The sequence below is a fragment of the Eriocheir sinensis genome, unplaced genomic scaffold (assembly GCF_024679095.1).
Source record: "Eriocheir sinensis breed Jianghai 21 unplaced genomic scaffold, ASM2467909v1 Scaffold626, whole genome shotgun sequence".
NCBI classification, from domain to species: domain Eukaryota; kingdom Metazoa; phylum Arthropoda; class Malacostraca; order Decapoda; family Varunidae; genus Eriocheir; species Eriocheir sinensis.
In genome coordinates, this window is record NW_026111972.1 from 74,731 (window position 1) to 102,503 (window position 27,773).

At 41.9% G+C, this 27,773-nt stretch overlaps 1 protein-coding gene, 1 non-coding gene and 1 pseudogene across 7 annotated transcripts; 2 read left to right on the plus strand and 1 right to left on the minus strand.

The window, feature by feature from the left end:
• Positions 1-7,081: 7,081 nt before the first annotated feature.
• Positions 7,082-22,870, minus strand: LOC126993511 (netrin receptor DCC-like). Of its 6 annotated transcripts, none has more exons than XM_050852650.1 (11): positions 22,715-22,870; positions 21,313-21,422; positions 20,390-20,533; positions 17,945-18,068; positions 12,723-12,806; positions 12,562-12,620; positions 10,243-10,391; positions 9,420-9,536; positions 8,139-8,439; positions 7,747-7,968; positions 7,082-7,251 (listed from the first exon to the last, which is right to left on the minus strand). In XM_050852650.1, exons 4-10 carry the CDS (start codon positions 18,022-18,024, stop codon positions 7,907-7,909), a joined length of 852 nt encoding a protein of 283 aa, XP_050708607.1. In that variant the 5' UTR covers positions 18,025-18,068; positions 20,390-20,533; positions 21,313-21,422; positions 22,715-22,870; the 3' UTR covers positions 7,082-7,251; positions 7,747-7,906. The 6 variants fall into 6 exon arrangements, with proteins under 6 accessions (XP_050708607.1, XP_050708603.1, XP_050708606.1 ...); XM_050852646.1 differs by lacking the exon at positions 12,723-12,806 and adding an exon at positions 14,838-14,951 and having other exon boundaries at positions 12,562-12,704; positions 22,715-22,868; XM_050852649.1 differs by lacking the exon at positions 12,723-12,806 and having other exon boundaries at positions 12,562-12,704; positions 22,715-22,869.
• Trnav-cac (transfer RNA valine (anticodon CAC)) lies at positions 16,615-16,687 on the plus strand. Its single transcript has one exon. It is a non-coding gene; the product is annotated as a tRNA-Val (tRNA).
• Positions 18,409-19,831, plus strand: LOC126993516 (signal transducer and activator of transcription 5A-like; annotated as a pseudogene).
• Positions 22,871-27,773: the final 4,903 nt, after the last annotated feature.

Sequence of the window (27,773 nt, forward strand, 5' to 3'; positions counted from 1 at the left end):
AGAGAGAAGAATAGAAACCGTAAGAGGGCAGTTTTGTAAGAAAAAACTGGTGCCAGACTCTATCGAAGGCTTTCGATATGTCTAGCACAACTGCGAAAGTTTCACCGAAATGGCTAAGAGAGGATGACCAAGAATCAGTTAAGAGAGCAAGAAGATCGCCAGTAGAACCCATACTGGCGATCAGATAGAAGGTCAGAAGTGGAAAGGTGCTTTTGAATCTTCCGGTTAAGGATTGATTCAAAAGCTTTAGATAGACAGGAAAGTAAAACTATAGGGCGGTAGTTTGAACGATTGGAACGTTCACCCTTCTTAGGCAGAAGCTGTACGAAGCCGTACTTCCAGAAGGAAGGAAAGGTAGCTGTTGATAGGCAGAGACGAAAGAGTTTGACCAGGCAGGGTGTCAGCACGGAAGCATAGTTTTTAAGGACAATAGGAGGCACTCCATCATGTCAATAAGCCTTCTGAGAGTTGAGACCAGAGAGGCATAAAAACATCATTCCTAATAATCTAAATAACAGGCATAAAGGAGTCAGAGGGGGTGAGTAGGAGAAACATGCCCAGAATCGTCCAGAGTGGAGTTGTTACAGAAAGTTTGAGCGAAGAGTTCAGCCTTAGAGATAGATGAGACAGCAGTGCTGCTGTCTGGGTTAAGATGAGGCGGGAAAGAGGAAGAAGTGAAATTGGAGGAGATATTTTGGCTAAGTGCCAGAACTCTCTGGAAGAAATAGAAAACAAGGTGTTGACATTTTCTATGGATAAAGGAGTTTTTTTGATAAGTCGAAGAATATATTTGGCACGATTCCGGGCGGAAATGTAATGATCATGGTTAGAGGGAGTTCGAGGGCCTTGGTACATTTTGTGAGCTGCCTCTCTATCTTTGACAGCACGAGAACAAGCGTGATTAAACCAAGGTTTTTTAGCATGGGGAGTAGAGAAAGTACGTGGAATGTATGCTTCCATTCCAGAGACAATCACCTCTGTGATGCGCTGAGCACACACAGAGGGGTCTCTATCCTGGAAGCAAATCGGAAATCGGAAAAGTACATCCTCAGGTCGTCCCACCGAGTTGAAGCAAAATGCCAGAAGCATTGCCTCTTTGGAGGGTCCAGAGGGTGTACAGGAGTGATAGGACAGGATACAGAAATAAGGTTGTGATCGGAGGAGCCCAACGGAGAGAACAGGTTGACAGAGTAAGCAGAAGGATTAGAGGTTAGGAAGAGGTCTAGAATGTTAGGTGTATCTCCAAGGCAGTCGGGAATACGTTTAGGGTGATGAACCAACTGCTCCAGATCGTTGAGGATAGGAAAGTTGAAAGCTTGTTTACCAGGCTGGTTAGTGAAAGAGGATGAAAGCCAAAGCTGGTAGTGAACATTGAAATCTCCTAGAATGGAGATTTCAGCGTAAGGAGAGTGGGTCAAGATGTGCTCCACTTTAGAGTTTAAATAGTCAAAGAATTTTACATAGTTATTAGAGTTAGGTGAAAGATAAACAGTACATATGTATTTAGTAATAGAGTGACAGTGAAGGCTTAGCCAGATGGTGGAAAATTCAGAAGAGTCAAGTTTGTGGGCACGAGGGCAAGTGATATCGTTACGCATGTAGACGGAACATCCAGCTTTGGATTGGAATATAAGATAGAGATGGTAGGAGGGAACAGAGTAGATTGCTGTCATTAACCTCCGAGACCTGTGTCTCAGTGAGGAAGAGTAGGTGAGGTTTAGGAGGAGAGATGGTGTTCCACAGAATGAAAATTAGAACGGAGGCCGCAAATGTTGCAGAAATTGATAAGGAGGAGGTTCGAGGAGTTATCAGGACACCTCTCAAGTCGGCAGCCAGAAGGGGAGTCCTCCCTGGGGGAATTTATGGTCCCCCCCCCAGGTGGGAACTCGAGGTAGTGTTTTCGTTAGCCATTTTGAATTTTGAATTTTGGGAAAATGTTTTTGTGTTTTGTGAATGTACTGGGGTGTAGCAAGAGAGGAACTGTCTTTAGAGAGCATGCTGAACTGCTCTCTGGTGTTAATGAGACAAAAGGGAAACGGTTAGTGAGGACATGGGAAGGGTCTTTGTAGGGCTTCAGCACCCTCCTCGCTTCTCATATATCCTCACCGGAAGTAGCTCACGCCCGTTCGGTAGGTGTCTTCCTACCTACTCCTACTAAATATATGGCTCTTCGTCTCATCAGCTCTCCTCCTCATACAGAGAGTCTTCTACCTCTTAATTACCGCCGCCATGCTGCCTCTCTTTCTCTCTTCTATCGATATTTCCACGCTGACTGCTCTTCTGAACTTGCTAACTGCATGCCTCCCCTCCTCCCGCGGCCCCGCTGCAAGCGACTTTCTACTCATGCTCATCCCTATACTATCCAAACCCTTTATGCAAGAGATAACCAGCATCTTCACTCTTTCATCCCTCACTCTGGTAAACTCTGGAACAATCTTCCTGCATCTGTATTTCATCCTGCCTACGACTTGAACTCTTTCAAGAGAAGGGTATTTGGACACCTCTCCTTCCGATATTGACCTCTCTTTCGGCCACCTCTGGATTATATTTAGGAGAGGTAAGTAGAGGGCATTTTTTATTATTGTTTCCTTTTTTTGGGTGCCCTTGAACTGTTTCCTATGTTGTATATATATATATATATATATATATATATATATATATATATATATATATATATATATATATATATATATATATATATATATATATATATATATATATATATATATATATATATATATTAAATTAAAGGTCTTGCTCTAGTGTAAGTTGCCAGATAGCTACATGATGTTCTCTTAAACTGCCGGTAAATAATAAGCATGAAATGAATAACTCAAGTCTAAGCTATCCACACATATATTGGCAAATACTGCTATAACTCACTGACAGCCTTTGCGTCGTCATTGAGGTAGATATGTATTATGTAAACAGTCGCAGCGCTTCAACACGAGTTTTAATACGAGTCTATCCTTAAAATACGTTTTCTTCGTTATTTACTTCTTCAAATCGTGTTGTCGGTAAACAAATTTGTAGAAGTAGAGAAAAAATATATTAATGAAATCATGAATGTTAAGCAATAGATTGCATGTAAAATAACTAAGTGACTTGAAAAACTCTTTGTGAATTATTTAAGTCCTGAGTATATTTGGTCATTAAATGCTTAATATTTTTTTTTTTTGCGGAAAATTTAAAACTCAAGCCAAGGCTATCCACGCTTATGTTGTCGTATAGCGCCTCTCTGACAGGAGAAGGATGCTTGGACGGGTGATTTCTGACATCAGTGCCCTAAATTACGTAAGATAAGGCCATGTCCACACTTGCATCACGTCTGGTGGAGCGAAAGACTTTGTTTGGCCCATAAGAACCGTACTACATAGCGACAATCTCTCTCTCTCTCTCTCTCTCTCTCTCTCTCTCTCTCTCTCTCTCTCTCTCTCTCTCTCTCTCTCTCTCTCTCTCTCTCCATAGACTCTGGCTTTACAGCAATGCCTGGCAATGTTACCCGGAGACCTCATGACCTATTAATACCATTGTGCAGGACATCACATCGTATGGAGTATGCATCTCATGTGTGGGGGGGCTCCACTCACACAGCTCTTCTGGACAGAGTGGAGGCTAAGGCTCTTCGTCTCGTCAGCTCTCCTCCTCATACTGATAGTCTTCTACCTCTTAAATTCCGCCGCAATGTTGCCTCTCTTTCTATCTTCTATCGATATTTCCACGCTGACTGCTCTTCTGAACTTGCTAACTGCATGCCTTCCCCCCTCCCGCGGCCCCGCTGCACTCGACTTTCTACTCATGCTCATCCTTATACTGTCCAAACCCCTTATGCAAGAGTTAACCAGCATCTTCACTCTTTCATCCCTCACGCTGGTAAACTCTGGAACAATCTTCCTTCATCTGTATTTCCTCCTGCCTACGACTTGAACTCTTTCAAGAGGAGGGTATCAGGACACCTCTCCTCCCGTATTTGATCTTCCTTTCGGCCACCTCTTTTGTTTCTTTTTTAGGAGCAGCGAGTAGCGGGCTTTTTTTTATTATTGTTTTCTTTTTTTGTGTGCCCTTGAGCTGCCTCCTTTGTTGTAAAAAAAAAAAACGGAGCATCCTATCAAGAGGAGCTAAAATCTGGAATGACTTACCACAACACTTAAAAACTGATGAGAATATAAGATTGTTCAAACCAAATTAATAAAAAGGCTTCTTAGTACCTATGAGAACTTATGGTCACATTGATTTTTGAATTTATTTTATAGTGTTTTTGAATGGTTCATTGCGTTTTTTTTTTCTCACATTATTTTTGCAAACTCCGACTGATTGCTGTAAATTTCATTATTTCAATAATAATCAAGCTATTTTCAAGTTTTTATTTCACATGTACACTTGTTTACTGCTAGAGTGATGTCAACTAAGTTTTTTTTTCACATGTTCGTATTGTATACATTTTTCACTTCGACTGACCTATACATTTATACATTGTTGAAATATATGTAAGTTATTATGCTTTATGTGGCCTAAACCTGTCCCTTGTTATGTACTTTCTTTACGAGTCTTCAGGTCCTAAGAAAGCCTCAGCTTAATAGCCCTGGCTCTAAAACAAAACAACAATTGTAATTTACACATATCTATATAACTATAAACCCAAAACAAAATATATAACTATATATATATATATATATATATATATATATATATATATATATATATATATATATATATAGATATATATATATATATATATATATATATATATATATATATATATATATATATATATATCACACACACACACACACACACACACACACACACACACAGGTTTAACGTTACCAATAATTTAGGCTTCTTAGAATAATTAGCGTATTTGTATAATGAATCGAGGCCGAGTGTCCATTTATGAGGGAGTAAGTCTGTCATTACGTGTGTTGATGGTTTGAAGTTTCTGGTTTGTGTTTAGTGAATGTGTTGGTGTGTGGTATGTTGGTATGTTGTGGCGTTTGTTGATATATGTGGTGATGGCGTTGGTGATACTGCGGTGAACTAACGTGAGATAGAATGTAGATTGAGGGGTAGAAACACATATGGCAACTGATAGACTCTCACAGAAGTAGTTGGTGAGGCAGAAGGAAAAGGAGTAAACGAGTGTCAGTCTTATTGTTGTTACCATTAGAAAATCCGCCTTCAACCTTATGGTACCTTCACTAAAAACTCTTCAGGTTACCTTGGCGGATATCCCCAGCCAAGGAAATACCATTAACCAGCACCATCTTTTCCCAAAAATCCGCCAATCACATGTAGCCGGAGTTGAAGGGATGGAGGGAGTGGCTTTCTTTTCGCTTGGCTAATGATATACGCGTAATGGGGAAGGGCAGGAGCTTCTATGCGCTGGTAACTGGGGGCGGATAAGATGTGGAGCGATGCAATGCGGACGTAACGATGTTGTTGGGCTCCTCATTGTTAGTCTCGTGATCTTACCTGGCGGCAGTGCTGGAATTGTATGCGTATAGTTGTGTGCTGCTCATTATTCGCTTGCTGCCTTGCTTCCTCTGATGATGCGTGTTGTGTCAGGAAGCCAAACCCATGTCCCTGCCTCCCCGTCCTCCTTACACGTGACAATCTTGCCAATAATAATGGTAGTAAAAGTTGTGTGTAGCTCAATATTCTCTTGCTATCATGCTTCCCTTGATAATATGTATTGCATCAGGAAGCCAAACGCATGTGTCTGTCCCCTCGTCCTCCTTATGCGGGGAACAGAGTAATAAAGCTTCTGGTAATGGTAATAATGAAGAATAAAGCGAGGAAGAGAAGGTAGAGTGTGGGAGAAGACAGTTATGTCATTTCCTGCGGCAGTAATGATCAGGAGAGCGAGTCGAGTCAGACTGCAGCAGCTGCTAATCTAAACCAGAGTGAATGTATAGGAGGCGAGGCTACACACACACACACACACACACACACACACACATGCACACACACACACAGCTCAATCGGTAGAGCGCTGCGCTGCAAGGCTTTACGGCCAAACAGGCAGCGGTTTGAGCCCCCATCAGGCCGGATTCTTTCTGTTGACAAGGAGTGGTTACTGTCCTCCCTTGAGCAAGGGGGATGGGGGTGTGGTGTGTGAGGTCCTAACAGTACCAGAGATCGATGATGATGAGCACTTGTTCACGTCAGGAGGTACCTGCTGGCGGGACCGAGTCAAACTCGTGATCAGGCCGAGGTGAATTACACACACACACACACACACACACACACACACACACACACACACACACACACAAGACTTTTTAATCAGTATTTATCATGGGAAGAATACTTTCTCTTTGTAATGTTGACAGGTATTGTATTGTGTGTGTGTGTGTGTGTGTGTGTGTGTGTGTTCGTGTGTAGCTTCGCCTCCTATACATTCACCGGTTTTAGGTTATCAGGGTCATTGGATCAAAATGTACATCCGCTGCATCAAAATCCACAGCCTCGCCCAAGTTTATGTTATATATGTACAGTGTGTAATTGTGGTCTCGTGGGCTCTCTTTGTGGCGCTGTGTCGCTTCAGTCTGTACATTACGTTGGTTGAGCTCCGTCAAAGCCTCTCCGACCCTAAGCTGTATACGCTCTCTGCACTAACCTGCTCAAGGAAATGCCGAGAAGCAGGACGCGGGAGAATATTTGGCAGGGCGGGGACACAGGAACAGCAAGAGGAAAAAAGAGAACATGATCAGTAGGGACAGGAAAAAGAGGGTTACAGGAGGAGGAGGAGGAGAACCAGAAGGAAATGGGAAATGAACAGCGAGAACAAAAAGTATCTGTGGCTACAATTCAATGAAGAAAAGGTAAGTCCTGCACCATGGGAGGGGATATCCAGCACACCAATACCACATGGGAAACACTCCACTATCCACCATAGAGGCAGAGAAAGACCAGGGACTGTATGTTATCAGGCTACCAGTGAAGAGATATCCAGCACACCAATACCACATGGGAAACACTCCATTATCCACCACAGAGGCAGAGAAAGACCAGGGACTGTATGTTATCAGGCTACCAGTGAATGTGAAATCTGTGCCAATCGCAGCAGACGGGTTAAACCTTTATGGAGTATGTGGTGCTTTTCTTGAGGGCAAAGAGTCGTCTGTTTCCGTCTGTGGCTTTGGTCTTGGAGGAACCTGACTCGCCGCGCTCTTTGTAGTGGATCTTGCAGCTGGTGATGATCCCATTCTGGTGCTCGGCCAGCGGAGGCTCCCAGCAGATGATGAGGCTCTGAAGGGAAAGGCCGTGTGAGGGAAAAAAGTTATACGATAAATTATCAAAATACAATCTTAAAAAGTTTGAACATTGTGTGAGGCCATGAATGCTTCAACTTAACCCCCTGACTGTGGATTTCCTACCAGAAGACCTCACCAAGCTACAGGAATGGAACACAAACCGGCTGCTACAATTCAGTGGAGAAAAATGTAAAGTCCTGCAGCTTGGGAGGGGATATCCTGCACACCAATGCCACATTGGATACACTCCACTATCCACCACAGAGCCAGGGAAAGACATGGGAGTAAATGTTTTCAGGCTACCAGTGAAGGCCAAATCCGTGCCAATCGCAGCAGACGGGTCAAATATAATGAATGTGCAAGGGTTAAAAATACTGAAACAATGAATGTGCAACTTGTAGAGATGATGTGAAGGAAACGAACAGAGCAGAAAGCTATTTAAAACAGGTTTCACAATGTATCTTTGCCTTGGAAGCCTTCCACAACTCACCCTTGAGCTGGCAGCCTCAACGCTCACATTCTGAGGCTCCTTTGAGGGCACGTCTGAGAAGGTTCTGGCAGTGACCTCCGGGGTGGCGTCTCCCCCGCCATTACTGTTGACGGCGGTGAGCCACACGCTGTGCTCAGTGAACTGGTCCAGGCCTTGGAGGTCATGTGACGTACCAGTGACCTTTACTTCGTGTTCTTCTGCTGACCCAACCTGAGGAGAAAACTACAAGGGAGACAATGGTTAAGATACACACTGGGACTTGTACAAACACACGGCTATGGTCACCCTCTACTCAAAGGAAGGTCACTAATGACACACAAGGATATGGGGAGACTTTTGTTAGGCAACAGAGACTCCACATTTAGCACACAGTTCTATAAGGCCGTCCACACCTGCGTATAGAACATGGTGTATCCCGTGATGGGCGTTTTGGCCAGTACGGGCGGCGACCAAGTGGCCTCCAGACTGGTGGGTGAGGTGGAGACAACTTTCAGACTCTGAGGCGGAGGGCAGGTCCAGGTCCGGCTTGGTGAACACCCGCACCTCGTGTATGGAGGCGCCCACCAGGCCGCCGGAGGTGTGGGCCGCCACCCGCACCATGTAGTTACTCCCGGGACTTAGGTCGCTGATCTGGGTCTTGTATTCATCCCGTCCCTCGCTGGAGGAGCTGCACTCACGTTCTGGACGCGTTCTCTGCAGTGAAGGGAGGAAAGTGATGTGTGAATTACTTACTTTTGATGAAATGTTGTATATGTACTCGCTAAAATGTTATTATTTCTTTATAATCACTGGAATGGCAGTTGGATAACTCTGTATTTGCTAAATACATCTTAACAGTAGTAGTATTGTGTTGAATTTTTTATGCAATAAATATTCCCAGGTTGTGTCCTTTGGTTCTGACCTGAGTGATCCTTCCTGCTTGTAGAGGACTGAGTATCCCAGGAATAATTATTGTGAACAGCATAAAGACTAGTAGGCACAGTGACTGTCAAGGCCCACACCAAGAGAAGGCAAATGATGTAAACAAGCTGTGTCAACAATGAGCAGACATTCTAAGTATTGAAAACAAGGAGTAGTAGTAGTAGTGGTGTGCCTGAGCTGCCCCACTTACTGTGTCTGTGACCTGCCTTGTGCGTGGGTGGGGGCATGCTGCTCCTCCCTGGAGGTGAGCCCAGACAACGTATTATCAAAATACCACAACAAAATAGTCATTCTCGGGTAAATCACATTTTAGTGAGTCAGTAACTCTCAGCACCGGCTTTGATATCTCCAAACTTCAGGACAATCAAATATGAACACATTACTGGAGACGTGTGCTTTGCCCACAGTGTAATCTATGCATTTTATTCAGTCTTCAAGGAATAATAAACACAACAAAGGGTTATGCTTACAGCCATGCTAAGAAAATCACATGCATCAACATCAATAACTTGGGTAATGTACACTTTTTAAAACTGCAGCGTCTGTACCAGCGGCTGCAGCTGCCCACCAGAAACATTGGAATACATTCAGTAACCTTGTAAATGTTTGCGTCTGGGCTTATTAGCAACCTGGAATTATCTGGACTAGTCACTGCCTGTGTCCAATGCAGACAACACTACATCAGTACTCATGAATGCAAACAAAGGGCTACAGTGTGAACAGTGTCTGCCCCGCACGGCACCGCTGCTTACTTGACTCAAGGACACACAGCTGGGCGTCCCCGGCGAGCTGTGCGCCACACACTGGTACATCCCGGTGTACTCCTGGCGCACCAGGCCAAGGATCTGCAGGTTGTTGCCGCTCACACTCTACAGGGAGGCTTGGCATTACACACACCTAACACAACACAGCTGTGTTTTGTGTAGCTATTGACAGCCTTATATTTATCTCCCTGCATAGAGCCTTATATCCCTTATCTACTGAAATCCCTTATGTATCTACTTAGAACCTTGTATCCCTTTTCCTTTACTTATCTCTTTAGAACCTTATGCATGGAACCTTATGGATTCTAATGTATCTCTTTACATACCTTATGCATCCATTTAGAGCAGTGGTTCTTAACCTTTTTACTTCCCCGCCCCTTCCAGGAAGTAGTCCTTCCCTCCACGCCCCCTTGCATCTAGCAATAAAATTTCCTTACAGATGTTAAAGAAACTGGCAAGCCCTAAGTAGACTACAGGAAACTGAAGTAATGGCGATACTTTTGCATTTGTTCATAAACTTCTCAATATTAGCCCACGCTCTTGGTAAGAGAATAGCAAATATAATTAGAGAAATTCCTAGTTTTCCCCTAGGGCTCGCACCCCCCCTGGAAATTACTGTGCTCCCCCTCAGAGGGGTGCACCCCCCAGGTTAAGAACCACTGATTTAGGGCCTTACATTCCTTTCCCCTTATGTATGTATGTATGTATGTATGTATCCACCAATCTATCTATCTTATGAATCTACATATCTCTGTCCTTTTAAACCTGTAACAGCGATAAATTTCCACACCGCCACAGAAGTCCGGCTCACCTGAAGGTATTCCGTCTCCACCAGCAGCTCGCCGTTCTTGAGCCAGTGGAGCGAGGGCTCTGGCTGGCCGTACACGCTGCACTCCAGCTCCACGTTCTCCTTCTCATAGGCGAGAGCGTTGGCCGGCTGCCTCAGAAACCTCGGAGCAACTGTCACACAATTTTCAAGCTTTAGTAACTGAGAGAAACATGATGACTGAAGAACACTAAGATTTTTACTATGCCAAACTTTATACACTCAAACCGCAAAAATATTGCTAGTCTTTGTTATTCCATTTTCAACATTATTACCACTCTAGTAACTGAGAGGAACTTAATGATTGACAAACACTTAAGATTTTTACAATGGCAAAATTTATCCACACAAATCACAAAAAATATGCAGTCTTTGTTATATCACTGAAAACACTTTAGTACTGAGACAAACATCTAACCTAACCTAACTTAACGATAACTGGCAAATGCTAACCTTTCACAATGCCAAACTTTATATACTCAAACCACAAAGATATGAATAGTCTTTCTTATACCATTTTCAATACTAGTAACGGAGACAAACATATGATCATCATTTCCTGGATGCCTGCTCCTAGGAGCTCCCAGCAGGGTATGGCCATGGCAGAAGAGCTTCCATCTTTCTCTATCCAGACACTCCCTCCTTGCCTGCTCAAAGTTTCTCAAAGATTTTCCCCCCCTCTCCCCAACGTACTCTTGCACCCTATCCCTCCATTTCACTGGAGGTCGTCCTCTAACATTCCCTCCCTCTATCTCACTCACATACACCCTTCTGGTCATCTTACTCTCCTCCATTCGCTCCATGTGGCCAAACCACTTTAAAGTCTGTCGCTTCACTTCTTCCACCACTCCACACTTCTTCCCTTCACCCCTGTGACACATTCCAAAATGCTCGTACACACTTTCATTACTCATTCCATCCATTCTACTCACACCACAAGCACTCCTCAAATAACTCATTTCCACTGCCTGCACTCTAGACCTCTGACTTTCATTCCAGGCCCACGTTTCACTTGCATATGTGAGGGTTGGTACTATTATTGTATTTCTCAAATCCCTCTTTACCTCCATGCTCACACTTCTGCCATTCATGATTCGTCCCAAAGACCCTACCACCCTTCTTCCTTGCAATGCCCTTTCTCTTATCTCTCCCTCCATACCACCATGCTTACACATAACTGATCCAAGGTACTTAAACTCATTGACCTCCTCCATTTCTTCACCATTCAAAATTATTTTGCATTCTTTTTCACATTAAATTCTCACTCTATATGGGCATACAAAATCTACAACCTCACTTCTATTTCGCTCACAAACCATCACTTCACTTCTGTTGACATTTACTTTCAGCTTTCTCCTGTTACAGACACTATCAAAAACACTGACCAAATTTTGTAGGTCACTTTCATTTTCTGCAATGAGCACCGTGTCATCAGCAAACAGTATCGAATTCAGTACCCACTTCCTTCCCTCATCGAACAGTCTTACTCCATCTTCTCCAACTTTGCCCTTCATTTCTCTAATGACACCATCCATATAAATATTGAATAACCCTGGTGACATGACGCACCCTTGTCTTAAGCCCACTTTTATCTCAAAATGTTCACTTGTTTCTCCAGTAATTTTGACACATGCAGATGCATCATCATATAGAGAGACTGTATTAGCTCTAGCTTTTTCCATATTCATGAAGGCAGCGTATAGTTTCTTTCCTTTTACTATTATTTTTTCTACTTCCATCCTGAAGGCAAATATCTGATCCACACATCCCTTCCCTTCCTGAAGCCTCCTTGTTCTTCACTGATTTTCTCTTCTGTAAGTCTTTGCACCCTCTCTATTATGATTTTCCATATACCTTTCCGGGTATACTCAGGAGACCTATACCTCTATAGCTCCCACATTCCCCTCTCCTGCCCTTCGCCTTGTAAACTGGGACAGTGATGGCTTTCGTCCAGTCTGCTGCCCCCCCCCCCATGCTACTTCACATATCTTGACCATCCATTTCACGACTTCATCTCCTATGACAAACATATAATTCACAATCACTAAGATTTTTACCATGCCAAACTTTATTCACACAAAGCACAAGAGTTAACCAGCATCTTCATTCTTTCATCCCTTTCACTGGTAAACTCTGGAACAGCCATCATGTGTCTGTATTTCCTCCTGCCTATGACCTCTACACCCAATATTAACCTCTCATTTTTTTCTTTATAGGAGCAGTGCTTCATTGTTTGCATTGTTTTTTGCCTTTGAACTCTTTCATTGCTGTAAAAAAAATATATATGTCATAGTTTTGTCTCACCTTGGACCTGTATGTGGGCCACGGCGTCGAGCGAGTCCTCCCTGTTCTCCGCCCGGCACCTGTACGTCCCCTCGTCCTCCTCCTGCAGGCCATGGATGTGCAGGCTGCTGCTGCTGGTGCCGCAGAACAGTGTGTCCAGGTCCCTGTTCTCCGCCCGGCACCTGTACGTCCCCTCGTCCTCCTCCTGCAGGCCATGGATGTGCAGGCTGCTGCTGCTGGTGCCGCAGAACAGTGTGTCCAGGTCCCTGAGGAAAGGCAGAAAGGTACGGTAAGCAAGTGAGTTTTGTATCTAATTGCTGTTTGTCACAATTTTTCTTTTTTTACAGTAGAGGAAGCAGCTCAAGGGAAAAAATAAATACCAACAAAAACAGTCCATTACAATAAGCCTGCTGCAACACTTACCTTATATACAGCAATAACTGCAACACACACACACACACACACACACACACACACACACACACACACACTAAAAAAAAAAGTAATGGGTATATATTTATTTGATTCTGAAATCTCTCCCTCAGTCACTGTTATCCAAGCTCTCAAGACACATCAAAATACCCCTCTCAGTCATCATCATCATTTCATCGACGCCTGCTCCTAGGAGCTCCCAGCAGGGGATGGCGACGGCAGAAGAGCTTCCACCTTTCTCTATCCAGACACTCCCTCCTTGCCTGCTCAAAGTTTCTCAAAGATATTCCCCCCCTCTTCCTAACGTACTCTTGCACCCTATCCCTCCATTTCACAGGAGGTCGTCCTCTAGCATTCCCTCCCTCTATCTCACTCACATACACCCTTCTGGTCATCTTACTCTCCTCCATTCGCTCCATGTGGCCAAACCACTTTAAGGTCTGTCGCTTCACTTCTTCCACCACTCCACACTTCTTCCCTTCACCCTGTGACACATTCCAAAACGCTCGTACACTTTCATTACTCATTCCATCCAATCTACTCATACCACAAGCACTCCTCAAATAAGTCATTTCCACTGCCTGCACTCTAGATCTCTGACTTTCATTCCAGGCCCACGTTTCATATGTGAGGGTTGGTACTATTATTGTATCTCTCAAATCCCTCTTTACCTCCATGCTCACACTTCTGCCATTCATGATTCGTCCCAAAGACCCTACCACCCTTCTTCCTTGCAATGCCCTTTCTCTTATCTCTCCCTCCGTACCACCATGCTTACACATAACTGATCCAAGGTACTTAAACTCATTGACCTTCACCATTTAATGCGGAAGATTACTTTACAGTTGATCGATCAAAATAGAACAAGAAGAAATCACAATTTGAAGATAAGTGGTAAAAGATTCTCGTCACACGAAGCTAAACACTTCTTCTTCAATCGAGTTGTTAAGGTTGGAACTCTCTACCCTGTGATGTCGTTGATAGTACAACAGTTATGGCCTTCAATAATAGATTAGACAAGTGTTTTGAATCCAACCAGCAACTAAGATATTACTCATTGTCGTAATAACGTTAAGTTATTTCGAATACTGGTGTCCTTGTCCGCTTTTATCGCCCGGTTAGTGGTAGCAGTAATGGTAGTTCTTTCCTCTTTCCTACATAATTTCCATGCAGTTTTCCATGCTGCATGGTTCTTTTCATTCCTGCCAGGTTTGGCTGGGGGGAGGGGGGGGGGGCCAAGAGCCTTCGCCTTTGCTGTCCTTCATCTTCCACCTTTGATTAGATAGTTAGTGTAGCTTGTCACAAACAGCCTCGTAAGGACCAGCAGGTCTGCTGTTGTTTGTTCTTCCTTTGTGTCTTTGTGTTCTTCAAAATTCAAAATTATTTTGCATTCTTTTTCACATTCAATTCCACTCTATATGGGCATACAAAATCTACAACCTCACTTTTCAGAAACCATCACTTTACTTTTGTTGACATTTACTTTCAGCTTTCTCTTGCTCTTGTTACAGACACTGTCAAAAACAGTGACCAAGTTTTGTAGGTCACTTTCATTTTCTGCAATGAGCACCGTGTCAACAGCAAACAGTACTGAATTCAGTACCCACTTCCTTCCTGAAATCAGTCAGCCTTTGAAATGATGAAGGCTGAGCACCAGGCAGGGAAGAGAACATTCCAGCAAACTATAATGTAAAAATGTAAAGCCAATAAAATATTCCTGTGGATTGATGAACAACTCATGATTGTATAGAGCCTGTGGCAGCCAGCAACATAAAACATTTTCTTGTCATGAAAGTGAGCATAAATACTCACTTTAAGGCAGTTCACACAGCTACAAAGAATAAAATACAAAATGAACAACATACATCACAAGACAAAGCCCCTGCTGAGAGTGTTGGCCACACAGTGTTAGGCCTTGGCACAAGTATGAGAGAGTATTAACATGCACAAGGTGTCTTAACCATCCTCTTCCCCGCCGCCTGTGAGGAGAGAAACCAAGCATGAGTCTTGTCAGCCGGGCAGGGAATTGGTCAATGCTATTTGTCATGCCATACACTGCTTGTGGGAATATTTACAGGTTCATCACATGCAGCAAAACCATTCTTCCTTGTTGTTACTAAGGCAAACAGCTGATGTTGAGTTTTATTGTAATGCCTTGAAAACTAAGGACACCTTCCCTGTACAAGATACTACAGAGATACTTAGTAGCATAACCACTTTTTAATGTATATGAAACTAGTCCAGAATTCTCCATTTCCTGCCTCTTGAGCCACGAGGAGGCTCAGCACTGCCCACAGACTGGCTGACCAGCTCAGGGCTCTCTCAGGGCCGAGTCCTGGCCAGAGTGGGCACCATGGGCAGCCTCCCTAACCTGAGTCTCCTCTACACCCACCACTGAATGGGTATCACGTATCAACAGGGCTGTGCCCTTCCTCCCCAGGGGGCTCTAAACTCTATGCAGAGATCTGTCACTTATGAGCTTCATGCCTTCTCGGGGAAGGTAGTGACGGACAATCCTGAGTCTATTGTGTGATGAGATCATGGTGAATTACACACACACACACACACACACACACACACACACACACACACATTTCTAACTAACAGGGAAATGAGGACAATAATCAAGGACAAGGTTTCCAACTGGTGCCCAGTGAGGAGTGGGGTCCCACAAGGTTCAGTGCTGGCGCCAATAATGTTTGCTGTTTATATAAATGATATGGTGGAGGGAGTGACCAGCTATGTGAGTTTGTTTGCAGATGATGCAAAGCTGTTGAGACGAGTCAATGATGTGAAGGACTGTGAGGCATTGCAGAGGGACCTGGACAAAATATGGGAGTGGAGTGGTACATGGCAGATAGAACAACCTTGGGATATGTAAAAAAAAAGAGTTTGGTAGGAGTGGTAGAAGATGTGAATACAATTATAAGATGGGAAGTGAGATAATATGCAGAGGAATGGAAGAAAAAGATTTGGGAGTGACTGTCTCAGAGAACATGTCACCGGACAAACACATCAACAGGATAACATAAGGACAGCATTTGTGTATTTTGGACGAGGAGATGATGAAGAAAATAATAGTTACAATGATAAGGCCAAGGTTGGAGTATGCAGCAGTGGTCTGGTCTCCTCATGAAAAGAAGAACATAAGAAAGCTGGAAAGAGTGCAGAGAGTGGCAACTAAGGTAGTACCGGAACTTAGGGATCGGACTTACGAGGAGAGACTCAATAGCATGGGGCTCACAACCCTGGAGAGAAGAAGAGAGAGAGAGGAGACCTGATAGCGGTGTACAGGGTGGCGAGTGGGGTGGAGAATCTGGACAGAGAGGACCTGTGTGTGTGGAGCGAGAGAGAAACGAGAGAACATGGAGAGTTGAGGGCGACCACGTGTAGGCGAGATGTGAAAAAGTTTAGCTTCCCAAACAGAAGCATTGAGCTGTGGAATGGACTGGAGGAGGAGGTGGTTTGTGCAAGAAGCATTCATGATTTTAAGAAAAAGTTGGATAAGAGGATATGGAGACGGGACAGCGCGAGGGTAGCTCTTTTCCTGTGTCACAACTAGGTAAATACACACACACACACACACACACACACACACACACACACACACACACACACAGACAGACACACCCACACCCACACGGCCCGGTAGCTCAGGGGTAGAGCGTCTGGCTCACAACCAGAAGGACCGGGGTTCAATTCCCCGGCCGGGTTAAGATAAGTTGGGTTTATCTTCTTTCACGTGTAGCCCCTGTTCACCTAGCAGTGAGTAGGTACGCGACGTCAGGCAAGGAGTTGTGACCTCGTTGTCGCGGTGTGTTGTGTGTGAGTGGTCTCAGTCCTACCCAAAGATCAGTACTATGAGCTCTGTGTTCCTCCGTAGGGGAACGGCTGGCTGTCTCGAGAGAGACCCGCAGCAGACCAAGAGGTGAATTACACACACACACACACACACACAGACAGACAGACAGACACACATCCACACCCACACCAACACCCACACACATGTAAGAAACAATAAAGACTGTAATTCTGCAAGAAGACCTAAACAAGATTTGGAAGTGGACTATGGAATGGGAGATGAAATTAAATGTGAAAAAATGTCATGTTATGGAAATGGGAAAAAGAGAAGGAAGACCAAAATGGACATATAAAATGGAAGATGGTGAAACATTAAAGAAAGTACACGAAGAGAGAAATCTGGGAGTAACAATGCAAGATAACAAACAGCCAGAGAGTCATGTTAATCAGATATTCGGTGATATGTATAACATGGTGAGAAATATAGGAATAGCATTCCACTACATGGATATGATGAGAAAGTTAATTACCACCATGACCAGACCAAAGTTGGAATTGTGGAGGCAGTGTGGTCTCCTCATAAGAAGAAACACATAAAGAAACTAGAAAGAATACAAAAATGGTTCCAGAGCTGGAGGGATTGACACATGAGGAAAGACTAAAGGAAATGGACCTACCAACACTAGAACAAAGAAGAAAGGGAGACCTAATACAAACCTACAAATTATTGAACAAAATGTAAGAAGTAGACAACGAGGAGTTACTACTAAAAGAGGAAATTACCGCCAGGAACACAAGAGGACAGTAAAAAATTGAGGAAAGGAAGATGCTTGAGAGACACAAAGAAATATATCTTCCTGCAAAGAAATATAGAGCTTTGGAACAGACTAAGTGAGGATGTAGTATTGGCGAGGAGTGTGCTAAGGAAAAGTTGGATAAATGTAGATACGGAGACGGGACCACACCAGCGTAAAGCCCAGGCCTGTAAAACTACAACTAGGTAAATACACACACACACACACACACACACACACACACACACACATGATATCCTTCTCTTTGATCTTCCTGTGTTAGTCTTCCCTAAGCTGTCCTTCCCTTCCCTTCACTCTCTCTCTCCCTCGCCTTCCATCCTGAACAAACCCTTGCAGCCCTTCATGCTCCCTCTTACTCTTTGTCTAGGAGTGGCCCATCATCTGTAGTCCTGGCCACCCTGCCCTTGGCCATGGCCGGCACCGTGGGCAGCAGCATCTTGGTGGTCAGCTCACGGCCACAGACCTTGCCCACGACCTGACCTATGGAAAAAAGAATGGAGGTGATTTCCAGCAAATACCACTGATAAATAAATGGCCAGGAAGGGGCAAGTTTAATACCTGTGGACACTACGCTGCTTTAATAGCAACATCTCACAAAAAAAAAAAAAAAATCTCTCTCTCTCACACACAAAACTAGGTAAATACACACACACACACACACACACACACACACACACACACACACACACACACACACACACACACACACACACACACACATCCTGCCTCGCCGCCCCAAGAAACATCAGATTACCTCAGGCCGTTGTGTCAAGAACAGGAGTGAGTCCTTTGCTCTCCAGTACTGAACAAACATCACATCATGAAGCCAAACACCAGATTCTCATCAAGTGTGCGTCTAGTGGTGGGTGGCAAGTGACCACGACCCACCTCAGGTGAGGCTGCCCATCATGAGTGAGGCCCCGGCCAATGCTCTCCTCAACAATGAGCAAAGCTGAAATGTCAGGGGAAATTCTCAACAATACTGGCAGCATGGAGCATCACCAGGGCTCAAGGCAGCTCTCCCTTAGTTTCCGAGACATGAAAATAAAGAGAGCTGAGAAGAAGGACTCAGTTCTGGATGACAAGTTTTCCCTACTCTTCCAGGCACAGTTCAGTGTTGGTGAGGTGGTGTTCCAAGTGTGTCACTGCCTGCAGTGTTCATGGCAGCCAGGAGCCTCATGCTTGGCCCACAGTCTGCTGGGATGATGCATTTGCCAAGCAAGGGCGCACACACTGCCTCAGAAGGTTCCATGGCCACAGGTTTTGGACGTGTTTGATGCCAAATTCCAATCTGCCACAGGAAGAGGCTTGACAGAAGACAACCTAAAGTTCTTAGCTGGAAAGGCATTCAGGAGTCCTCAAGTACAAGATTTCACTAACATGTCATGGTCATGGTTCTGCAAGGAGCCTCTGTCAGGACGGAACTTAACTTTTTGGGAGTGGTTCTTTGAAGGTCACCAAGGAGCACAGCCTTAGAGCTTTGGGCTTTGTGGGACACCCGCAGGCTGAGGAAATGATACAAAACTCCAAACCTAGGGCTCCTGCGCTTCTCTGACTCAGAAGTTGGGGGAGGCAATATGGCATGGAAGACACCACTAAAGACTGTGTTCAGAGGCAGGTATTCCTGCTTCAGCCTTGTACCAGTAACTCCTTTGTCCGCTGGGTGAGGTGGTAAGGTACAGTCTGGGGCATGTGCTCTAGCAGACCTTCAATTCGTCCTGTACCTGAACCTAAAGAGCAGCAAGTACTACACCACAGCCAACAATGGGTGTGTCAAGCCTCGTCTAATTCTTAACATCCCAGCAGCAGGGCACGTCAGGGGAATCCTAGCCCAGTGCTCCACAAGCAATGTATCCAAGGCATGATGCCGTAGATCCACCTCCTGTGAGCACCAAGCCATCTCATTGTGCTCAGTATTATAAGACACTTTGGCTTCTCACATTGGCTATTTCTGAAGGTCAAGAGGGGGTCAATCAGGTTCTAATGAGTGTTTTTAAGGTTCATGCTACAGAAGAAGGATCAAACTACCACCGGGCTCATAAAACCACCCTGGAAATGCTCACAACTCCTAGGAAAGCCTTGCCAAATATGTGAACTTGGTTAACAAAATGTTTTAATATAGGAGTGACAATGTGTCTCCACAACACCCCACAACAACCCTGCTGATTGTCCTGACACCCTGGAAAGCCTGCCAGACACAGACTTCTCAGCCTCCGTGTGGTCCTCAGTGTTTGGCAGCGTGACAGACAGGGACTGACTGGAAAAGTGGACACTTGTCCGTGGTGGAAAATATTATTTGCATGCTGTTCACAACTAATGGATGTTAAGAAACAGTACAGAAATCTTCTCATATTTGTCTGTCATAAACCTAGTAAATGTTTATCAGTGTTTGTAGGAGTTCCTTTTGGGTGTTGTATTAGCTAATATGAATACAAGTGTGCCGATGGAGGCTCATAAGTGCTGCAATCCCATTTTTTCATAATAATAATAATAATAATAATAATAATAATAATAATAATAATAATAATAATAATAATAATAATAATAATAATAATAATTAACAAAATTCTGTGGGCCAGGTTTAACACTTTGCTCTTGTTTAGGAAGAAATTAAGTATGATTTGCAGGTACCTGAAAGGATCACTTGACCTTTGGCCTCAACCCATGGAGCTAGTCTGCTATCAGGAACACTCAACTGAGACTTTCCATTCATCCACTTACACACACACACACACACACACACACACACACACACACACACACACACACTCTCTCTCTCTCTCTGCGGCTCAGTCACCCACCTTTCCCACGACCCGGCCTCCCAGCACAGAGAAGGTCACCCCCACGGCCTTGCTCATCAGGGTCTTGATCCTCACCACGCAGGACACCTTGGCGCCATTCAGGTAACACTTGACCTGCGGGATGCCACTGCCGGCAGCCACGGGCTGTGAGGCGGAGGGGAGGAGGGAAGGAGTGTCAGTGAGGGCCGCAGAATGGTCCCCAAAATAGTGGCTTCAGAGCTAGTGACGTTTTCTTACTGTTTGATATCGCTGGGCACATGAGAGCAACAGCATCACACAGCATTGACTCAAAGCCTGTGTACTGCTGCAAGGGATGAAGGAATGAAGAAGCTGCTTACTCTTGCATAAGGGACTTGGACAGCATAGGGAAGAGCTAAAGTAGAAAGAGTTTGTAGGATGGGTCAGGCCAGGCTGGGTTAGGTTAGAAAGGGGGTGAAAGAATGAAGAAGCCAGTTAACTCTTGCATAAGGGATTTGGACAGCATTGAGATGAGCTAGAGTAGAAAAAGAGTTTGTAGGATGGGTCAGGCCAGGCTAGCTTAGGTGTGGGGGGGGCTGGGTTAGGTTAGGAAGGGGGTGAGAGTGAGGAAGCTGGTCAACTCTTGCATAAGGGATTTGGACAGCATAGGGATGAGGTAGAGTAGAAAAAAGTTTGCAGGATGGGTCAGGCCAGGCTGGGTTAGGTGTGGGGGGCTGAGTTAGGTTAGGAAGAGGAGGGGACAGTGGGATTGGTTGGTTTAATAAGGGCAGGAAAGAATGAAGAAGCTGGTTAACTCTTGCATACGGGATTTGGCAGCACAGGGATGAGTTAGTGTAAAACAGAGAAATACAGACACACAAACCCTCACATAAAACTCAAAAGATCAACACAAGACTTAACTCAACTTGTGTCTACTCCAACAAGGCATATCCGGACACACTCACCTCCACATAAGAGCCGAGGAAGGCAGCCACAAGCGCCGGGCCAATGTTCAGCGCGACAAACAGCGGGTAGGGGAGAGTTAGCGCCTCCTGCTGCACCCCGCAGTCACTGTCTGAGGCCCAGCTCAGGAAAGTTGGTAGGAAACTTAAGACAGTATTCATTTGTTAATCATTTACTAGCATCATAATTCTTTTCATCACTCTCCACTCCCCGTCCTAACCTATCCAAAGATGCCACACCTGACCCAGCCTGGCTTGACCCAGCCTTCAAACTTTCGTTCTACTCAAGCTCATCCCGATGCTGTCCAAATCCCTTTTTTTTTCTTTTTTTTTTTAACCTAAGGAGACAGTTCAAGGGCGTAAAGAAAGATATAAAAAAAGCCCGCTACTCACTGCTCCTGAACAGAGGTCAAAGGAGTGTCCAAAACGAGAGGTCAATTTCGGGAGGAGAGGTGTCCTGATACCCTCCTCTTGAAAGAGTTCAAGTCGTAGGCAGGAGGAAATACAGATGAAGGAAGATTGTTCCAGAGTTTACCAGCGTGAGGGATGAAGGAGTGAAGATGCTGGTTGACTCTTGCATAAGGGGTTCGGACAGTATAGGGATGAGTATGAGTAGAAAGTCGTGTGCAGCGGGGCCGCGGAAGGGGGGGAGGCATGCAGTTAACAAGTTCAGAAGAGCAGTCAGCATGAAAATATCGATAGAAGATAGAAAGAGAGGCAACATGGCGGAGGAATTTGAGAGGTAAAGACTATCAGTATGAGGAGGAGAGCTGATGAGACGAAGAGCCTTTGACTCCACTCTGTCAAGGAGAGCTGTGTGAGTGGACCCCCCCACACATGAGATGCGTACTCCATACAGAGTGAACCAGCATCTTCATTCTAACATCCCATTCCTAACCTAACCCAGCCTGGCCTGACCCATCCTGCAAACTTTCTTTCTACTCTAGCTCATCCCTATGCTGTCCAAATCCCTAATGCAAGAGTAACCAGCATCTTTAATCTTTCCCATCCCCTCACTCCCCTTACCTAACCTAACATACTTGCCACAGCTAACCTAGCCAAGTGTATCCCATCCTCCCTTTCCTTCCCAACCTAGCCTAGCCAAGCTCCACACCTTACCCATCCCCATCCCCTTCTGTCCCCTTCCCAACCTAGCCTAGCCAAGCTCCCACACCTAACCCAGCCTAACCCATCTCCCTTCCCAACCTAGCCTAGCCAAGCTCCCACACCTAAACCAGCCTAACCCATCTCCCTTCCCAACCTAGCCTAGCCAAGCTCCCACACCTAAACCAGCCTAACCCATCCCTTCTGTCCCCTTCCCAACCTAGCCTAGCCCCTTCTGTCCCCCTTCCCAACCTAGCCTACCCCCCCCCCTCCAACACACCAGCAGCAGCAGCAAGGATACACATCTGGAGCCAGGAGTATTTGCATTTGGAGAGTGACTTGATGGCAATGTCAATCCCACACACAACAAGAACCATGAGCAGCACCACCAGCCAGCGCGCCAAGTCCTTCTTCACCACAAACATGTAGCCCTGCGTGCGCTCCTCGTCCAGCCAGGCAGAGTTGACGCACGTGTCGTAGTCCAGGCTCTGCGGACACAAGGCTTGGTTAGGGGGAGAGGCTGAGCAGGAGAGGAGCAGGGGAAATTGACTTAGAAATTCAAGAAGTAAAAATATCCGTAGAAGTTCAAGAAGTAAAAATTGCTGTAGAAATTCAAGAAGTAAAAATATCCGTAGAAGTTCAAGAAGTAAAAATTGCTGTAGAAATTCAAGAAGTAAAAATTGCCGTAGAAATTCAAGAAGTAAAAATTGCCGTAGAAATTCAAGAAGTAAAAATTGCCGTAGAAATTCAAGAAGTAAAAATTGCCGTAGAAATTCAAAAAGTAAAAATTGTCCTAGAAATTCAAGAAGTAAAAATTGTCCTAGAAATTCAAGAAGTAGAAATTGCCGTAGAAATTCAAGAAGTAAAAATTGCCGTAGAAATTCAAGAAGTAGAAATTGCTGTAGAAATTCAAGAAGTAGAAATTGCCGTAGAAATTCAAGAAGTAGAAATTGCCGTAGAAATTCAAGAAGTAGAAATTGCCGTAGAAATTCAAGAAGTAGAAATTGCCGTAGAAATTCAAGAAGTAGAAATTGCCGTTGAAATTCAAGAAGTAGAAATTGCCGTAGAAATTCAAGAAGTAGAAATTGCCGTAGAAATTCAAGAAGTAGAAATTGCTGTAGAAATTCAAGAAGTAGAAATTGCCGTAGAAATTCAAGAAGTAAAAATTGCCCTAGAAATTCAAGAAGTAGAAATTGCCGTAGAAATTCAAAGATAAGTAAAAATTGCCGTAGAAATTCAAGAAGTAAAAATTGCCGTAGAAATTCAAAGATAAGCAAAAATTGCTGTAGAAATTCAAGAAGTAAAAATTGCCGTAGAAATTCAGAGATAAGTAAAAATTGTCGTAGAAATTCAAGAAGTAAAAATTGCCGTAGAAATTCAGAGATAAGTAAAAATTGCCGTAGAAATTCAAGAAGTAAAAATTGCCGTAGAAATTCAAAGATAAGCAAAAATTGCTTTAGAAATTCAAAGATAAGTAAAAATTGCCGTAGAAATTCAAAGATAAGTAAAATTGCCGTAGAAATTCAAAGATAAGTAAAAATTGCCGTAGAAATTCAAAGATAAGTAAAATTGCCGTAGAAATTCAAGATAAGTAAAATTGCCGTAGAAATTCAAGATAAGTAAAATTGCCGTAGAAATTCAAAGATAAGTAAAAATTGTTGTAGAAATTCAAAGATAAGTAAAAATTGCCGTAGAAATTCAATAAGTAAAATTGCCGTAGAAATTCAAAGATAAGTAGAAATTGCCGTAGAAATTCAAGAAGTAGAAATTGCCGTAGAAATTCAAGAAGTAGAAATTGCCATAGAAATTCAAGAAGTAGAAATTGCCGTTGAAATTCAAGAAGCAGAAATTGCCATAGAAATTCAAGAAGTAGAAATTGCCGTTGAAATTCAAGAAGTAGAAATTGCCGTAGAAATTCAAGAAGTAGAAATTGCCGATGAAATTCAAGAAGTAGAAATTGCCGTAGAAATTCAAGAAGTAGAAATTGCCGTTGAAATCCAAAGATAAGTAAAAATTGACATAGAGATTCAAGGAGTTAAAATTGTCTTAGAATTCAGAGATAAGTAAAAATTGTCGTAGAAATTCAAAGATAAGTAAAAATTGTCGTAGAAATTCAGATAAGTAAAAATTGTCGTAGAAATTCAAAGATAAGTAAAAATTGCCGTAGAAATTCAGATAAGTAAAAATTGTCGTAGAAATTCAAAGATAAGTAAAAATTGTCGTAGAAATTCAAAGATAAGTAAAAATTGTCGTAGAAATTCAAGAAGTAAAATTGCCGTAGAAATTCAAAGATAAGTAAAATTGCCGTAGAAATTCAAAGATAAGTAAAATTGCCATAGAAATTCAAGAAGTAAAAATTGCCTTAGAAATTCAAAGATAAGTAAAAATTGCTGTAGAAATTCAAAGATAAGTAAAAATTGCTGTAGAAATTCAAAGATAAGTAAAAATTGCTGTAGAAATTCAAAGATAAGTAAAAATTGCTGTAAAAATTCAGAGATAAGTGAAAATTGCCGTAGAAATTCAGAGATAAGTGAAAATTGCCGTAGAAATTCAGAGATAAGTGAAAATTGCCGTAGAATTTCAGAAATAAGTGAAAATTGCCGTAGAAATTCAAAGATAAGTGAAAATTGCCATAGAAATTCAAAGATGTGAAAATTGACGTAGAAATTCAAAGATAAGTGAAAATTGACGTAGAAATTCAAGAATTAAAAATTAAAGTAGAAATTCAAATATAAGTAAAAATAGACGTAGAAATTCAATGATAAGTAAAAATTTAAGTAGAAATTCAAAGATAAGTAAAATTGCCGTAGAAATTCAAAGATAAGTGAAAATTGCCGTAGAAATTCAAAGATAAGCAAAAATTGCCGTAGAAATTCAAAGATAAGTAAAATTGCTGTAGAAATTCAAAGATAAGTAAAATTGCCGTAGAAATTCAAAGATAAGTAAAATTGCCGTAGAAATTCAAAGATAAGTAAAAATTGCCGTAGAAATTCAAAGATAAGTAAAATTGCGTAGAAATTCAAGATAAGTAAAAATTGCCGTAGAAATTCAAAGATAAGTAAAATTGCCGTAGAAATTCAAAGATAAGTAAAAATTGCCGTAGAAATTCAAAGATAAGTAAAATTGCCGTAGAAATTCAAAGATAAGTAAAATTGCCGTAGAAATTCAAAGATAAGTAAAATTGCCGTAGAAATTCAAGATAAGTAAAATTGCCGTAGAAATTCAAAGATAAGTAAAAATTGTAGAAATTCAAAGATAAGTAAAATTGCCGTAGAAATTCAAAGATAAGTAAAATTGCCGTAGAAATTCAAAGATAAGTAAAAAGTGCCGTAGAAATTCAAAGATAAGTAAAAATTGCGTAGAAATTCAAGATAAGTAAAAATTGCCGTAGAAATTCAAAGATAAGTAAAAATTGCCGTAGAAATTCAAGATAAGTAAAATTGCCGTAGAAATTCAAAGATAAGTAAAATTGCCGTAGAAATTCAAAGATAAGTAAAATTGCCGTAGAAATTCAAGATAAGTAAAATTGCCGTAGAAATTCAAAGATAAGTAAAAATTGCCGTAGAAATTCAAAGATAAGTAAAAATTGCCGTAGAAATTCAAAGATAAGTAAAAATTGCCGTAGAAATTCAAAGATAAGTAAAAATTGCCGTAGAAATTCAAAGATAAGTAAAAATTGCCGTAGAAATTCAAAGATAAGTAAAAATTGCCGTAGAAATTCAAAGATAAGTAAAAATTGCCGTAGAAATTCAAAGATAAGTAAAAATTGTCGTAGAAATTTAAAGATAAGTAAAAATTGCCGTAGAAATTCAGAGATAAGCAAAAATTGTCGTAGAAATTCAAAGATAAGTAAAAATTGCCGTAGAAATTCATAGGTAACTAAAACAAGCAAACTATCTAGGAAGGGAATAGGGAAAAAAATGCCTCAGAAAATCAAGAATAGGTACAAATTTACCCTACAAATTAAAGAAGTAAAAATTGCCTTACAAATTCAAGAAGTAAAAATTGCCTTACAAATTCAAGAAGTAAAAATTGCCTTATAAATTAAAGAAGTAAAAATTGCCTTACAAATTAAAGAAGTAAAAATTGCCTTACAAATTCAAGAAGTAAAAATTGCCTTACAAATTAAAGAAGTAAAAATTGCCTTACAAATTAAAGAAGTAAAAATTGCCTTACAAATTCAAGAAGTAAAAATTGCCTTACAAATTCAAGAAGTAGAAATTCCCTTACAAATTCAAGAAGTAAAAATTGCCTTACAAATTCAAGAAGTAGAAATTGCCGTAGAAATTCAAGAAGTAGAAATTGCTGTTGAAATTCAAGAAGTAAAAATTGCCGTTGAAATTCAAGAAGTAGAAATTGCCGTTGAAATTCAGGAAGTAGAAATTGCCGTAGAAGTCCAAAGATAAGTAAAAATTGACATAGAGATTCAAGGAGTTAAAATTGTCGTAGAAATTCAAAGATAAGTAAAAATTGCCGTAGAAATTCAAAGATAAGTAAAAATTGCCGTAGAAATTCAAAGATAAGTAAAAATTGTCGTAGAAATTCAAAGATAAGTAAAAATTGCCGTAGAAATTCAAAGATAATTAAAAATTGCCGTAGAAATTCAAAGATAAGTAAAATTGTATAGAAATTCAAAGATAAGTAAAAATTGCCGTAGAAATTCAAAGATAAGTAAATATTGCCGTAGAAATTCAAGAAGTAAAAATTGCCGTAGAAATTCAAAGATAAGTAAAAATTGTCGTAGAAATTCAAAGATAAGTAAAAATTGCCGTAGAAATTCAAAGATAAGTAAAAATTGCCGTAGAAATTCAAAGATAAGTAAAAATTGCCGTAGAAATTCAAAGATAAGTAAAAATTGCCGTAGAAATTCAAAGATAAGTAAAAATTGTCGTAGAAATTCAGAGAAAAGTAAAAATTGCCGTATAAATTCAAAGATAAGTAAAAATTGCCGTAGAAATTCAAAGATAAGTAAAAATTGTTGTAGAAATTCAAAGATAAGTAAAAATTGCCGTAGAAATTCAAGAAGTAAAAATTGCCGTAGAAATTCAAAGATAAGTAAAAATTGCTGTAGAAATTCAAGAAGTAAATATTGCCATAGAAGTTCAAAGATAAGTAAAAATTGCCGTAGAAATTCAAAGATAAGTAAAAATTGCCGTAGAAATTCAAAGATAAGCAAAAATTGCCGTAGAAATTCAAAGATAAGTAAAAATTGCCGTAGAAATTCAAAGATAAGTAAAAATTGCCGTAGAAATTCAAAGATAAGCAAAAATTGCCGTAGAAATTCAAAGATAAGTAAAAATTGTCGTAGAAATTTAAAGATAAGTAAAAATTGCCGTAGAAATTCAGAGATAAGCAAAAAT

What these genes read in the sequence shown, in the direction of transcription:
- LOC126993511 (XM_050852646.1), bottom strand. Translation starts at nt 18,024, where the DNA reads ATGCTGCTGCCCACGGTGCCGGCCATGGCCAAGGGCAGGGTGGCCAGG. An exon ending in GCTGTGTGTCCTTGAGTCAA is followed by an intron (nt 8,440 to 9,419) that starts GTAAGCAGCGGT and finishes CCTTCACTGCAG; the next exon opens with AGAACGCGTCCAGAACGTGA. An exon ending in ACACCATGTTCTATACGCAG is followed by an intron (nt 7,969 to 8,138) that starts GTGTGGACGGCC and finishes TCTCCCTTGTAG; the next exon opens with TTTTCTCCTCAGGTTGGGTC.